Source organism: Heteronotia binoei, chromosome 14 (assembly GCF_032191835.1).
Source record: "Heteronotia binoei isolate CCM8104 ecotype False Entrance Well chromosome 14, APGP_CSIRO_Hbin_v1, whole genome shotgun sequence".
Lineage (NCBI taxonomy): Eukaryota > Metazoa > Chordata > Lepidosauria > Squamata > Gekkonidae > Heteronotia > Heteronotia binoei.
Genome location: NC_083236.1, coordinates 21261759 through 21278204, shown reverse-complemented (window position 1 = coordinate 21278204; position 16446 = coordinate 21261759). Strand labels below are relative to the sequence as shown.

The 16446-nt window shown below is 45.3% G+C and overlaps 1 protein-coding gene across 1 annotated transcript in view; it reads right to left on the bottom strand.

The window, feature by feature from the left end:
• Nucleotides 1–16446, bottom strand: part of LOC132582269 (zinc finger CCCH-type antiviral protein 1-like) — a 57245-nt gene that overhangs the window by 28255 nt on the left and 12544 nt on the right. Inside the window, exons 4-8 of the mRNA XM_060253810.1 lie at nt 13765–14017; nt 13536–13667; nt 12513–12553; nt 5368–5512; nt 902–1025 (exon numbers count right to left, since the gene is read on the bottom strand). Coding sequence (XP_060109793.1) covers nt 902–1025; nt 5368–5512; nt 12513–12553; nt 13536–13667; nt 13765–14017 — 695 coding nt within the window. The remainder of the gene's footprint in view (nt 1–901; nt 1026–5367; nt 5513–12512; nt 12554–13535; nt 13668–13764; nt 14018–16446) is intronic.

Below are 16446 nucleotides of genomic sequence, written 5' to 3'. Positions count from 1 at the left end.
TGAGCATGCATGCAAGAAGAAGATATTGGATTTATATCCCGCCCTCCACTCTGAAGAGTCTCAGAGCGGCTCACAATCTCCTTTACCTTCCTCCCCCACAACAGACACCCTGTGAGGTGGGTGGGGCTGGAGAGGGCTCTCCCAGCAGCTGCCCTTTCAAGGACAACCTCTGCCAGAGCTATGGCTGACCCAAAGCCATGCTAGCAGGTACAAGTGGAGGAGTGGGGAATCAAACCCGGTTCTCCCAGATAAGAGTCCGCTCACTTAACCAGTACACCAAACTGGCTATCATGCAAAAGCTGATACCCAGAATAAAACTTTGTTGGTCTCAAAGGTGCCACTGGATTCAAATTTTGTTCTATTGCTTCAGACCAATATGGCTACCCACTTGGATCGGCCTGAATAAAGATTAACCCTGTCTCTCCCGGTGCCTGCCTTCACCCTCAGGCTCAGCTTACAGGTAAACATCATAAAGGACAGTAAGGCTCCACCATTCTCAAACCAGAAGGAAACGCGGCCTGTTATAGGCTGCCCACTGAAACTTCTTGCCACTCAAAACAGCATGGATCCCAATCTAGGATCAATAGCCTTAAGGCAATCATCCTGATACACCTTTACTCAACTGTCACTCCAAGACATATAAAAAACTCTGAAGCCAGCTCCCAAGAATGAAAGAGGGAGAAGGTGGTATTCGTGTTTTTGAAACATAAGAGCCATCTTCTGGGAAAAGCACAGCAGCATGCATGGGACCGAGGAAAGCAGCCAGCCAGTGGAGAAAGCGCAGCGTTGACATCTCATCTAAGAAAAGGAGGAGGATGTCCACACAAAGAAAACAGAGTTCCGCTTCTAGCTATGCCACTAACAGTTTTTTTTTTCAAGACAGGAGAGACTGTCTTTATACCTTGTAATGGAGGGATCACAATAGGCTTTTTCAATTTCCTCCATTTGGGGCAATTCTTTCCAGTCAGTTCCAGTATATATTTGCCATCGATAAGGAAGATGGTAATGGATCATCTCACAGTTATCTGCAAAGGGAATAACAGAAAAAAGCTAACAGGATCTGAGTGCAAATTCCTAACGACCACCCCACTTGGATAACCATGTCAAACTGGCCCTATATTTTCTGATGAAATCAACAGACTGGCTCCAATGGTCCAAAGGAGTGGGATAAATTGCTCTATTGCTGATTTTGAGTCCAGTGGCATCTTTAAGACCAGTGAAGTTTAATTCTGGGTACCAGCTTTTATGTGCACTGAAAAAGTGTGCGTGCACATGAATGCTTATACCCAGAATTAAACTTCATTGGTCTTAAAGATGCTCAAACTTTATGTTTGTAAAGGTGGACTCAAACATTGTTCTGTTGCTTCAGACCAACACGGCTACCCCCTTGTATCTACTGCTGATTTTGTAAGTTAAAGATCAAACACCTATAACTGCCCAACAATTGGATTACCAGGCAGTCTGGTGTGTGTGTCCAAGTGTATATGTAGATAATGTTACTAGATAAATACACAAACATACACTTTAGTTCAGAAAAGTTTCCTGCAGCTACTCATTACTCTAATTTTCCCGTTAGTCTGGAGTAATTCTTACTTGCCAAAGGCAATAGAGACAAATGCCCCAGTATACATGCTTGTGTGTACACAAATAAATCTACATCCGACAAATATGCCAGCAAATTGAGCTGGTATCCTAGCACACACTCCAAAGGTGCTTTCACACACACTAAAGAACTCACTTTGCAATGCATTTTGCAACTGGATTTACTGTGTGAAATGGCAAAACCACTTGCAAACAGCCACTGAGGTGGATTGAACGGAATGATTTACCTTGTGTAAAAGTGCATCTTTGCACTCCGAGACTGACCTCAGCGGCCACAGTCCCATATTCCATCCTATGAGTGGTTCTGCTTGCTCTGTATCAGAGAATGGCCTTTAAATACAAGGCACACTTCCCAAGCTTGTTTGCCTACGAAAGAGGACACTCTCAGCACCCTTGTGCCATCCTGCCATGGTCATGGAGACAGGGATCTGGAGAGTTCAAGAGCTCAGCAACAACACAAGCACACCTCCCTTTCCTCAGGGCTGGTTTTCATGAGAATGTTTACCATCAAGATTCCATACCCAGCGGCTGATCTCAATACATACATTTCCTTTGTGCTGGATTTTTGTGACATCTGTGTATGCCCAGACAGTGGAGGGGCACCATATTTACCCGTATTTTTCAGTCCGTTAGACGCTCCGGACCATTAGACGCAGGTGCCTGTCTGGGAGACAAGCGGCGAGATCGCTCCCTCCACTCCCATCGCAAACCCAGTACTTCGCAGGGAGCAATCTCGCCGCTTGTCTCCCAGCCAGGTACGGAGGCGCCGGCGTGCTTCCCCCGCGCCTGTGTGCCTGGCTGGGAGACAAGCGGCGAGATCGCTCCCTGTGAAGTGCTGGGTTTGTGATGGGGGCGGAGGGAGCGATCTCGCCGCTTGTCTCCCAGCCAGGCACACAGGCGCGGGGGAAGCATGCCACCCCCTCCGCAAACCCGGCACTCACCAGGATCGCTCCCTCCGCCCTCCGATCCCAGCGCTTGCTATAAGCAGCAGCTGAAGCCAGGCAGAGAGGCACGAAGGAAGCACCCGCCCCCTCCGCAAACCCAGCGCTTCGCGAGCGCCAGCTGTGGAGGGGGCGGCATGCTTTCCCTGTGCCTGCCTGCCTGGCTTCAGCTCTGATGCTTAAAGCAAGCGCTGGGATCGGAGGGCGGAGGGAGCGATCCTGGCGCTTGCTGTAAGTGTCAGAGCTGGAGCCAGGCAGGCAGGCGCGGAGGAAGCGCCGGGATCAGAGGTGGAGGCAGCGGATCGCCCCCCCCCCGGAGGAAGGTACATACGTACCTTCGCTCCATAAGACGCACACACTCCCCCCCCCACTTTTTTTTGGGGGGGGGAGTGCGTCTTATGGTGCGAAAAATATGGTAACTTGTCAGATATTTCTTCATGCAACGCTTCCCTGATTCCCCAGGTGGCCCCATTGTGGGCATTTTCTGTCCTCACTGGAAGGGTCTTCTTGGGAATCAGACAGGAGCTTAGTCAAAAGAGGGGTGCCCCAAAGATTAAATGCCTGCAAAATGTTTTGACCTGCTGACCGAACACTCTTTGAGAGTTGCTCAGGAAGCTTTCCTCTTTTGAAAGGAGTTCCATGCTGAGCGCCACACCAAAGTAAGCTCTCCTTTATGTACTTTATTTGAAAAATAGGCAGCCTCCTTCCTTACTCAGGGAGTAGTCCAGAGGACCACTGGATCGAGAGATGTCAGAAATCACAGAGCATCCCACAAGCCAGGCCAGGCATGAGGAATGTATGCTGCCAATTGGAGCTCAGTTGCAAAAGCAAAGCTGAGTTTGCTCCAGGAGACAGACGTTCCCTGAATTTCACCTCCATCCTGAAATCCCTGAGTCCAGCACCAGTTGTGAATTCCAAAGTTTTCAAGTATGGTGTTATGCAAGAGCCCTGCAGAATTCAAGACCTGAGGCTACCAAGGCCCAGAGAACAGAGGTCAAAACTTTAAAAGCTGGGAGCATAACCCCATCCGGGAAGATAAACACCTCACTGTTAGGCTGATTCACCATCAACACTTATGCCCTTTTAAGACTAAGCTTCAGTTCATTAAGAGCCCCGTGGCGCAGAGTGGTAAAGCTGCAGTACTGCAGTCAGAGCCCTCTGCTCACGACCTGAGTTCGATTCCAGCGGAAGCTGGTTCAGGTAGCCGGATCCAGGTTGACTCATCCTTCCATCCTCCCGAGGTCGGTAAAATAAGTACCCAGCTTGCTTGGGGAAAAGTGTAATGACAGGGGAAGGCAATGGCAAACGACCCTGTAAAAAGGTCTGCCAGACAGATGTTGGAAATGTAAAAAACATGAAGGTTCTTTCTACCATATGAGGTGGACTTGTGAAAGAGCAAAAAAGTATTGGCAGATGATTCAACAAGAAATTTCTAGGATCTTGGGATTTGAATTTAAGAAAGTTGCAGAGACTTTTCTGTTGGGATTACAAATGGAAAAATTTCCAAAAGAAGATAGAACTATAATTTGGTACTTGCTTTCAGCTGCTAGGACATTGTATGCGCAGTTGTGGAAGCAAGAAAAAATACCAGAGAAATGGGATTGGATTGTAAAAGTTATGACATGGAGTGAAATGGACAAATTAACATGAATTTTAAGAGACTATGATTTAGAAGTTTTTAAGATGGAGTGGAAAAAGTTTAGAAGATATGTAGAAAAAGAGTGGAAAATAAAAGGACATTGGACAATTTTTGATAATGATTAAGTCTTAGAAAAAAGAAGAATATTAATTTTTGTTTTTATTAGTTAAGGGTATCTTTAAACATTAGTACTTTAAGTAAATAACACCGGCGGGGGTCAAGTAACGGTGGGAGGGGTGGGTAGAAAGTAATATATGGGATAGATAATAGAAGTTATTAATGATGCAAGAAATATAATTTGTTACCATATGTTACCAAATAAAATTGTTTTAACCACCAAAAGATCTGCCATGAAAATGTTGTGAAAGCAGTGTCACCCCAGAGTTGGAAACGACTGGTGCTTGCACAGGGGACCTTTCCTTTTCCCTCAGTTCATTAGCCATCCTTCAGCCCAAGACATCAGCCAGGAGCTAGTCCCAGGACTTCCATCACTGTTTCAATGTTCCCTCTAATCTGTGAAGTCTTGTGAGCAGAAATTCTACTTTGTGAGCTACTGGCATTAAAGTTGTGAGCTGCTGCATAAATTAGTTTGCTCTGGGGCCATTTTTCATGAGCTAAGACAAAAATGTGTGAGCCAGAGGCTAAAAAAAACTGTAAGCCAGCTCACACTAACTCAGCTTAGAGGGAGCACTAGTCCTGATGGCACCGTACTCCAAAGGGCTGGTGGTTTTCCCTGGAAGTGTCATGTAGATACTAAAAACAATGGGGACAAGATGGAACCTTACAGTGCCTCACAACTTAAGAACCTTGGGAGTAGAACGGATGAAACCTTCCAGCTCTAAACCACAAAAAGTATGAGCAGAACAACCGCACTAATGATGTTGCTGCAATCTACTCCCAAATTCATGGCTGAAAGAGCCCTTGGTGTACTGCAAATTGTATGGCCATTTAAGTGAACCGGGGAGAGTGGAAATGGGGAGAACCTGTCCCCATCCCAACGGCTTCCCACTCTCCTGTTTGGGGTACTCTGCCCACCTCCTCCCCGTAGTTGCCCGTACATCTCCCTTGGGTGAGGGAGAGGGTGGCACAGGAAATGTGAACCATGCGGCTCAAATGCACTCAGGAGGCATTATCCCTAAGCAACCTAGATGGAAAGCCTGCTATCTGCTTCTCTGTTGGGCTTACTTTTATTTTTGCAGAACTGCCAGACATAGAACAGACAGATTTCATCGCTTTTCTTTTTCTCTTCAATCTGGGGAGATTTGGAAGGAGGAGCTGCTTTGCCATCTGTAGGGAAAAAAAAGAATAAAACAACCACATTAATTAATGCCTAAGAAAACCACATGAGAGCTGCTGACACCATCCAGCAACAGCTGCCAAATTCAGGACCTTAAAGCAATGCCCATTAGGGTTCCGTGGGGTTAACACTACATGATGCCACAGGATGACTTTGAACAGAACACTGATCTTCGCTGACCCACCGATGAGTCACAACCTTACCAGAAACAGACTGAATCAGCAACGAGATGCCCGTTTCGTGGAGGGAGAAGTAGAGAGAAAAACAAAGGGAAAAGCTAACCAAGAAAGGAACCCTGGGAGCCATGATGATTTGTGCGCACAAATGGGGGCATCAAGAACCTCTGCACCATCACCAAAGCACAATTCCTAAAATACCTGGGGGAAACCATGACAGCTAAAACTGATATAATAACCGGGGGTGGGGGAGCAATCTGACCACTGATGGTTTTTAGAGGCCCTGATGGGTGCTCCCACCTTTTGACCCTGGGTGGGAAAGGGCCTTCTCAGTAGTGTCACCAATGCTCTGGAAATCCTTCCCAAAAGAGAACTGTCTGTCCCCTTCTGTTCCCATCTTATAACAAGTGGGTGAAGGCCCTTTTGTTTAGTTTGGTATTCCTCTTCCTGACTAATATTTTAATTGTTTTAATTTGTTGTTTTTATGTTCTTTTTTTTTAGTTTTTTAACTTTTTATTACATTTAACAACAATAATAAGACTATATATATATATACACACACACACACACACAAAACATAAACTTAGGGATGTAGACCGCGGGATGCATTATATACTTATATCATTAGAATACAAATCCTTTGTTCTAACCTAAACCAAATCATACATTCTACAGTTAACCCCTTTTTACACTATATTCTTATTATCTTTCCCCCATAACCATTCATACAATAAGTTTCATTTCCCTTCTATTTGTCTATTTGTTAATTTCTTCTCTTAATATCTCCATCAGAGTATCTACCTCAGCTCAGTCTAGAACCAACCAAAAATACTTTCTTTCTTCTACACTGTGATCCAAAAGAACATTTGGCATTTCAAGTCATCTTACTTTATTTGTAAATTACACAGTATCAATTTAATTCCCTGCAACAACAACAACAACCCCCCCCAGCAAGTTTGGAATACACTTTCATACAATAAGTTCCGTTTTCCTTCTATCTATTTGTTAATTTCTTCTCTTAGTATCTCCATCAGAGTATCTACCTCAGCTAAGTGTAGAACTAACAAAAAAGAAAACTTTCTTTCTTCTACACTGTGGTCCAAAAAAGAAGGAAAAAAAACATTGGCATTTCAAAACATCTTACTTTGTTTGTGAATTGCATGGTATCAATTTGTTTCCCTGCAACAAAGCACCCAGCAATTTCGAAATACATTTTCTTCAGTTTTATTGGTGTAATATGCCAACGATATAACTTTAATGATTTGTCTCTCATCGTCTGGCAGACCAATTCCTTCATTTTCCTCCTAATACACCTTATATAAACCTCTCTCAGCAGGCGGTGTTCCTTGAAATAAATAAGGCAAGCTCTGTAGCCATTTTCTATATCTTTCTCCAATTCCTTTTTCTTCATACCAAGAACTGGTGTCAAGATCTCTACTATCACCTCCTTTATATGGTCATACCTATCCTCTGGAATATTCTGCATTCCTGAAATATGCACTACCTGCACCGTTTCTATTCTCACTAATCTGTCCCCTTCATATTTTTGAACTTTTTCAATCTCCTCAGACTTTTCATTCACCACTTCCAACTTTCCTTCCACATATTTTGCACATTGTGTCAAGCCATGAATCTCTTCCTTTACTTCCGTCAATTGCTTTTGCAGGCCATCTAATGTTTCCCAACCGCTTATCCTTCTGTCTTCATCTTCTTCTTCTCCTTTTTCTTCCTCTTCTTAATCTCAATCTCTGCTCCTCTCTTCTGCTACCAGTTCAAAAAGCCAGTTCAGTAAATCCGGTAACGGCACGGTAACAGCACGGTGCTAACAGACGTGTTTGTCGGAGCTCCGGCTCTGCAGCGTCTGTGCTGGTCTTTTTGGGGGGGTTCTTCAGCTGGAGGGGCACTCGTGCGGGGGAGTGCTGGGTGCTCTGTGCCGGTTTTTCTGAGCATAGAGCCCGTTCAACGTATTACTTCAAGCCCGGATAGATCAGACGCCTTAATGGCGAATTAGCTGTGACCACCGGAGAAGGGGAGTAGGCGAAGCGGCATTTGGAGGACAGAATAAATGGTAAAGAAGGGGGGAAAAAGTATATCTGACCCTAAACTGGAGACATAAATGAAGGAAAGAACTTACTAAGTGCGTTGTTCTGCCCCTACTTTCGAGTGGAATCTGAAGCTGGGGGGAAAGAGACCTGGTTTGGCGAATGCACAAAGGTAGAAAGCGGAGGAGTGGTGGAGGACTACCTTGGCAGCAACGGCAGAGGTTGGGAGTCGTAGACTGGCTATGATTGTAAAAGTTTGTGAAGAGCACTGAGACAGAGGAGGTGAAGAAGAGGGGAAAAGAGGAAAGAAGCAGGAGATTTCTGACGATTTAAGGGGAGCCTCCATGAACTTCTTTTCCTCTCCCTTTTCCCATATGCTTGTGCATGGCGATTTTCTTAAAGAGACAGAGAGCTAAATAAAGGCTCTACGGTGCTTATAATATACAGGGTGGAAAGAAAGTCACCGGACCTTTGAAATGAGTTGAATCTGAAGATGGGAGACTTTTGATGTTGGTATAGAGTTTCCAGGAACGCAAGGGCGGAGGTGAGGTGGAGAGGCTGGAATTCCGTTGGCAGAGATGTTTATGTTCATTTTTTAGTTCTGATTTTAAATGTTTCAAAGATGTGCTACTGTTGCGTCTTGGTTGGGTTTTGTGGCTTTAAAATGTGATCTATGTATGTTCTGCACATGAACACATGAAGGCGCCTTATGCTGAGAGTCTGACCCTTGGTCCATCAAGGCCAGTATTGCCTACCCTGACTGGCAGCAGCTCTCCAGAGTCTCAGGCAGGCAGAGGTCTTTTGCATCACCTGTTTTCCTGATACTTCAGCTGGAGATGCTGGGAATCAAACCTGGGACTTTTTGCAAGCCAAGCAGATGCTCTGCCACTGAGCCACAGCCCCTCTAATTTGTCATCTGCCTTGGATGACCCTGTGAGGGCAGAAAGGAGGGATATAAATGTTGTAAAATAAATAAACTATGGGTTTATAGTGTAACCTTGCACTAAGAAAGAGAAGGCTATCTATGCTATGATGAATGTTTGAAATCTGGATCTGTTTCAATATGGCATCAGGTCTAGCTGTAAGACTCACACTGCTATGTTTGCTGTGCCAGACTTCACTGGGAATGCAGCCATTTTGCCTCTTGTCCCTCTCTGTGGTTTTTCAGGTCACTGACCATGGTACCTTTCTGAAATGGAAGGCAGAGAAGGGTACTGGGGCCACCACAATCCAGTGGTTCTGTCCCACTCTGGCCAACCACTAACAGAAAGTGGTGTTTGGAAAAAAGCTGTTTGGATCCATGAAAGCGATGCTCTTCAGGGAATCTTCTTGGCCCCTGCTCTGTAGCATCCAGGGCTGTCTTAACGCATGGGCCTGATGGGTATTTGCCCGTAGGCCCCACACTAATCTGTGTATGATGCAGTACTAATAACCATTTACATTTTTATTCCTGTGAGTAGCTGTCGTAGCAGCCCAGTACACTGCTTTGCCCAGGGCCCATAATGCTGTTAAGATGGCCCTGGTAGCATCTTCATGAAAAAGCCACAAGAGAGCATCCAGAGTAGCATTAATATGCTAATGACACACAACCCCCCTCTGCTTTGTCAACGCCGTGAAGCAAGACACTGGATGGTCAGACTCAGAATGGCTGCATGGAGGCAATAATGGGCTGGATGAGGGCTGACAAACTGAAGCTCTCATCATGCAAAACAAGACTGTTGTGGTATTCTTGATGCAGCAGCTGATGAAGGATTGAGAAGCTAGCCTGGCTGAGAAAGGGTCTCTCATCCTCTCCAACATCAAGGTTTAAAGACTGGAGGTGTGGCTAAATTTGCATGAGGCTCAAACTCACGGCTGCCTCAAATGCCCCAGTACAGTGCAGAGAGAAGGAACTCTACACCACGTCGTGGATGGGTGCCTGGTAAGCAACAGGCCATGAGGAGGCACCGGCTGGGTTGGCCACTCACATCATATGATAGCACTCTGGCCAACATTTCTGCCTGTGATCTCCTGGCAGAGCAGAGAATCTTGCAGGAGGCCAGAGCACACGAGCATGGTGACACACTTGCTTTAAAAGCTACGATAACATGACTAGCAAGGACACTTTCAGGTTCCCACACCCGGCTGTGCTGGGCAGGAGCTGGAGAGGGGTTGGGTGGGGAGCCCCCTCCCACTCTGAGGCCATGGGGAGACAGCCAGAAGACACAGGGCGGGCACCCCTCTCCCCCCACAATATTTTATTGGCAGCAGCCACCTCCTGCATTGCTCAGGAACACTTTCAAATCAAACACATGAAGGTAAATAGGCAGCAGCGTTCTGCAAGGAAATTAATTTGTAACAGAGAAAGCCAGGAGAAGCGATACATAGTGAATTGTAGACACAATCTAACGGCACTTCCTAACTACTGGACTCATCGTTAGAAAAGACGGTCCCAGGAAGAAGGAATGTTTAATCCAAAAAGATATTGAACTGATTCTCCCATTGTTGGACTTTAATAAGATTTTTACAATTTGATTTGGACATTGTGTCATACAAGGACAGTAGTAGTAGTATTGTGCATTGTGGATGGTTTTCTCCCTGTATTATTTGACTTCTGAATATTACTGAATGAAGCAACTGTTTGGATTTGTTAGTAAACTTATTTGTAAATTAATTTGTATTTTACACAGAGAGGTGGTTTTGGTGGTTTTCCTAGCAGGTGAATTGGACGTCATCCAAGCTCACATAGACAACTGCAATACACTTTATGTAGGGCTGCCTTTAAAGATTGTCCAAAGCTTCATCTGGTCCAGGGGTAGGGAATGTTGGCTCTCCAGATGTTTTTTGTCCCTTTTACATCTTTCCCCCAGCAAGCTGGGTACTCATTTTACCAACCTTGGAAGGATGGAAGGCTGAGTCAACCTTGGGCTGGCTACCTGAACCAGCTTTCGCTGGGATAGAACTGGGAAAAGCAGTGGCCCGTAAAAAAGTCTGCTGTGAAAACAACGCCACCCCAGAGTCGGAAATGACTGGTGCTTGCACAGGGGAATTTTCCATTCCTCTGTCCCTTAGAATCGCTGAACACTGGTTCTTGGCCTAAATGTAAAACTCTGGTCAAGAAGCCTTTTGCTTTAAGTTCCCAAACTAGGCCTCTTGCCAGCAGACTGACTGCCTGTGCCTACAGAGGTAAGTAAATTGGAATGTGGCCTTCAGATAACTGAGTTCAGGTGGGAGTGTTACCAACCTAGTGCTAGCTCCCCTGTTCATGGATTCCATCCAGCTGAGGAGAGAGATTCAAGGCCACCCTAAATCAAGCAAGTGCTAATTGTACTAACAATTAGCCTACGGGTATATCATCATGCTTGCTTCTGGTTGGCTGCTAGGGCCCAGCAATGAACCCAAACTGAGCATAAGTTTGGCTATGCAGAAATCACTGTTAAGACTGAGCCCCTCAGTCTTCAGACCTTGTCGTCATGCTGTAAGGCTGAAAATGTCAGTCTTCATGCCGGAGGGCTGAGATCAGTGTTCCCTCCAAGCTGAGTTAGCGTGAGCTCGCTCACAGATTTTTAGCCTCCACCTCACACATTTTTGTCTTAGCTCAGGATGACCCCCAGAGCACAATCATTGATGCAGTAGCTCACAACTCTCATGCCAGCAGCTCACCGCTTTAATGCCAGTAGCTCACCAAGTAGAATTTTTTGCTAACAAGACTCTGCAGCTTAGAGGGAACATTGGCCGAGGCCGTATAGGCCTTCATGCTGCTGAGGTTAGACCCCCTGAGGTTAGACCCCCTTAGTCCTCATATGTGTCTTCTTGCTGTGACCAGATGGGTAACTACCTAAATTCTGTGTCTGGCTGAACGCTAAGAACTACTTGTGCTACGTCCTCATGCCTGTTTGCTGTGACCTGGGTAATTATAATTGTGTTATCTAGTATTGTTTTTTCCCCTTCCTACAAGTCTTGTCCTTTATAATAAACTGCACACAATAAAACATATATTATAAGTCTGTGTGGAATCCTTGCTCTTAAAACTAAGTCTAAGTGCCTAGACTGCTCGCTACAAGTTAAGGTGTTATCATCTTGTTTTGTGCTGCAAGACAACCTGGCAGGATTCTTGTTAAACTCCCGAGGAAGGCTGGAGGTTGGCCCTGCCTACAGCCTGAGGGGAATTGTAATCTTAGGGCCTGGTGGCAGTATTACTGAATTTATTTATTTGATTTATATCCCGCCCTCCCCACCGAGGCAGGCTCAGGGCAGCTTACAACATAAAATGGGGCTAGGACTCTGTGGCTTTAAAGGGTGTTTGGAGCACAGAAGCCTGGTTCCAAAAACCTTAGTGGGCAGTTGAAGGTAAATGGAGTCTGCTGCCTGCTAAGGTTCCAAGACATATAGATCCTGAGGAGGACAGGGATCTCAGTGGGGTACAATGCCATATATATATATTTATTTATATTTATTCATTCATTCATTCAATTTATGAATCACCTGTTCCCTATAATGTAAGGGTCTAGGCGATTTACATCAAAAGCTAGTTTGGTGTAGTGGTTAAGTGCGTGGACTCTTATCTGGGAGAACCGGTTTTGATTCCCCACTCCTCCACTTGCACCTGCTGGAATGGCCTTGGGTTAGCCATAGCTCCGGCAGAGGTTGTCCTTGAGAGGGCAGCTGCTGTGAGAGCCCTCTCGGCCCCACCCACCTCACAGGGTGTCTGTTGTGGGGGAAGAAGAGCGGGGTCTAAATCTGCAATTCAATTCTTCTAAAAGCAAGTTTAAAACAAGGACCAACAGAACAACTACATTATTTCAGATGGTGTCAGGTATTTCTTTCCTACCCTACTCTAGAGCGCACTGTTGACTTGTAGGCAGGTGAGGAGTAAGCTGAAGCAAAAATGGAGGAGAAAAGAAGAGGAGAAGAGAGCGCTTACCTACCTAAGCATCCATTTTCTCCAGAAGAACTGAAAATGACACATATGTCTGGGGGATCTCCAGGTCCCACCTGGAGACTAGCGTCTCTATTTTAGGCTGCTACTATTTATATATTTTGGACTTTGTTTACTGCTGTTAGCATTCTGTTTAGTATCATGATTTCAGTGCTGTTTAACTGCCTGATCTTGTCAGATCTCAGAAGCTAAGCAGGGTTGGCCTTGGTCAGTGTCTGGATGGGAGACCAGCAAGGAATACCAGGCTCTCTATTCAGAGGCAGGCAATGGGAAACCACCTCCGAGTGTCTCTTGCCTTGAAAATCGCACCAGGGGTAACAATAAGTCGGCTATGACTTGACAGCAAAAACAACGAAACAAAAAACCCTACTGCTAACATTTTGAAATTCTGATTGCTGCTATTTTAAAAATATTTTACGTTGATGTTTATTTCAGTATTATTTTAAATTATTTGTGAGGCCCTTCAGAAACATTTGAATAGAAAGTGCAGCCTAAAGGGCAGCTAAAAAATTGAAAATCAAAACAAATACACATGGGAGTAGCCAACAGTCAGAGAGAACTCCAAACTCTCAGCGAATATCTGAAAATACTAATACATCTCAGTAAATACCAACAGTCACCAAAATGAGATTGTCTGCATTCACTTCTGCACATCTCAAGAGCGGGGAAATCAGGCCTAATTTCACAAAATTCATCTGGCATCATCACCTTGCTGAAAAGTATGCCCCCCCCCATTCACTCCATTCTGGACAATCACTGTAGCATATAAATCACCACAGACTGTTCAACAAAAACAAATCTGAAAGTGAATCCTACAGTCCAAGGTAAGTACGGCTCAGCCCTCAGTGAGGAGAGGTTGAATGCTAACCTTTGCCTTGGGGACACAGAAGTGCTCTATGGTGGAAAGCAAATTGGCTCACCTTGCTGAAGATCCTTGTTTCCAGAAACAGATGGAGAAGCTTGATTAGGGGGTGGGCTGTGTTCTCCCTGAATTCCAGCTCTTGGTTTCTTTTTTTCTTCACACGGGGCAGTTGTGGGCTTCGGGGGATGCACTGAAAGGATGCACAGAGGATAAGAAAGGCAACTTCTCCAAACCAGAGTGGGATGCAGTCAGCTCTGTCTGCTCACGAGGCATTAATAAGCACTCACCTTTTAGCGGTCCTAATTCCCTGGCCACTTCAGCAGTTTTGTGATCACGGATTTTCTGGATATTCCAAGCTAATTTATCATCCACCCCTTCTTCAAGCAGCAGTTTCAACATATTCGGCTGTAAAAGGTTGTGAGACCTCTTGCATCTGAGAAAACGACAGTTTCCTTTGAGGAAGAAACTGCAAATGTGAAGTTTTCTGCAATTTTCTTTTTCAGGACAATTTCCTTCTCCTTTGTTGTAAAGTTTGCATACCTGGAACCAGCAGAGAAGAAGATGACATGGAGAGATTTTACTCCAGATCATGCTATATGACACTAAGCAGCACAAAGCAAAGATAACATTCTTCGAATCTGTTTTACTGGTATTACTCCTTCAAGCATCATTGCATTTTTAAATGCTACTGAGTCTTCCAGAAGATGACAACAATGACATTGGATTTATGTTCCGCCTGTCATGAGTCCTGACAAGGAGGAGCTGGAAGGGTTAACAGACCTGGAAGAGTTGCCAGCCAGTTCCTCAGCTGAACAAACAGCAGCTGGCCCATCAATCACTCTCCAGGCACCAGTGTCAGCTGTTGATGATCAATCTCCTCCAAGCTCTCCTCCTCCCATCTCAAGAGTTTGAAGCAGGCTCCGGAAAGAACTTTCAGAGCAAAGACATGAAGCACAGCAATGCTTCAGATCTCTCAGCCCTGCGTTCTAGCAGAGTCACTGCCATTCAGGGAGCAGGCTGATTGAGACTCCCATATAGCTCCCACCAAGGACCTGGTAACCTTGTGGAAGAAACAAGTCTATTCTCTGGCTTGCATCCACACTCCTTCCTGATCCTGACCTTTTGGCTTTTGGACATTGACTTGATTCCGGTTTGTGATTCTGCATTGGTGACTTGGCTCCTGCTTGACTTCCTGGACTTTGACCTTGGACTGGCTTTGGACTCCTGCCTGCCTGCACCCTGAGAACATGACACCGCCCTCCACTTTGAATCTCAGAGTGGCTCACAATCTCCTTTATTTTCCCACACACACACACAACAGACACCCTGCAAGGTAGGTGGGGCTGAGAGGGCTCTCTCAGAAGCTGCCCTTTCAAGGACAAGCACTGTGAGAGCTATGGCTGACCCAAGACCATTGCAGCAGCTGCAAGTGGAGAGTAGGGAATCAAACCTGATTCTCCCAGGTAAGAGTCTGCGCATTCAACAACTACACCAAACTGTCTCTGCTATCCATGGGACCAAAACCCTTTTGACCTAGCCTGGGTTGAGTCTGCTTATTCTTCAACATGTGTACACCATGGTGACATGAAAGCAGAGCAACAGCTGCCTCCATTTTGTTGTTGAAAACAAGCAAGTTCCTAGCCCTTAGAGTCATCAAGGCAGGCTTGACAGTGTATGTGATTTACCCAGTGCCATCTCAGAAGCTAGGAAAGTTGCTGGCAGGGTGTCATAGAAGCAGCCGAGAGCTGATGGAAAGGGAAGTGGAAAGGAGGTATAATCTGGACAAGAAGTAAGAAATGATTTGCAGAGAGCACGGAAAAGCCTGGGCATGACAGGAAGGAATCTAAAGTGTAAAATGCATTGCAATTTGGTTGTGTTCATCAGATGCCTCTTCCTTCTCCTCTAGTTACTACTCAAAATGGTCTAGTAATTAATTGGTTGTTTGACTGGGAAATCTAACTAAACAAGAGGGAGTAACCTGGGATCTTTTCACCTGTATACACCAGGATTTCCCCTTAGACAACTCTTAAATAAATCAGGCAGATGTTCAACTAGTAGCGTTTTTATTGGAAAACGCTAAAAAAAGACAAATATACACTTCTAAAAGACAAACTGAAACACTCTTGCAAGGCTGGCCTAAGGAAGAAAAAAAACATTGTGGAAAAGGGGATGTACGATTAGGGAAGAGGTTATATATAGGTAATTACCTGCCTTTGAAGATTCAGATCTGTGAAGGAGAGAGAAATTACCTGCACTTCAAAGAGCCTACCTGTGAGTAGGGAAAAGACAGATGGAAGAGCAACCCAGCAAGCCAAAATGATTTAGCAAGCAAGCCCCCCTCTCCCTGCAAGCGAGAAGGCAAGCTAAAAGCAAACCACTGAAGATGTGAGCTTGAATTTATAGAAAAGAAAATGATGTCTAAGAACAAAAAGACTTGATGTCTTCCCAGAGACTGATACGTTTCAAAGTGTTCCTGGGAACCCTCTGTTGTTCCTTTTCAGGTGGGAGAGACGTGTTTGCATGTCAGCCTTTTTCAGTCACTTCCAAATTTGTTTCCCAGGCTAGTTCCCGGCAGGCAGTGTTTGGGACCAGCACTGATTTTATGTGAACTGATATCAAGAGTGATATTAAATATGAAGGGTGTACGGTCCTTCTCTCTCTGGGTGCCACCTCTCCCTTCAGCAGGACAGAACGGATTGGTAACATAGTGCACAGAGGGCAAATTCCCAGTTTGATCAAGCATCGGTTAAGCAGAATGTCCAAATCAGTGGCAGGTGCTCCAATCAATGGGAGTTTCATAGGATTGCCAGGCTCCAGGTGGGGACTGGAGATCTCCTGGAATTACAGCTGATCTCCAGACTACGGAGATCAATCTCTCTGGAGAAAATGGCTGCTTTGGAGGGCGGACTCTATGGCATTGTACCTCACTGAGGTCCCTCCTTCCGCAGTCCTGCCCTCCTCAGGCTTCA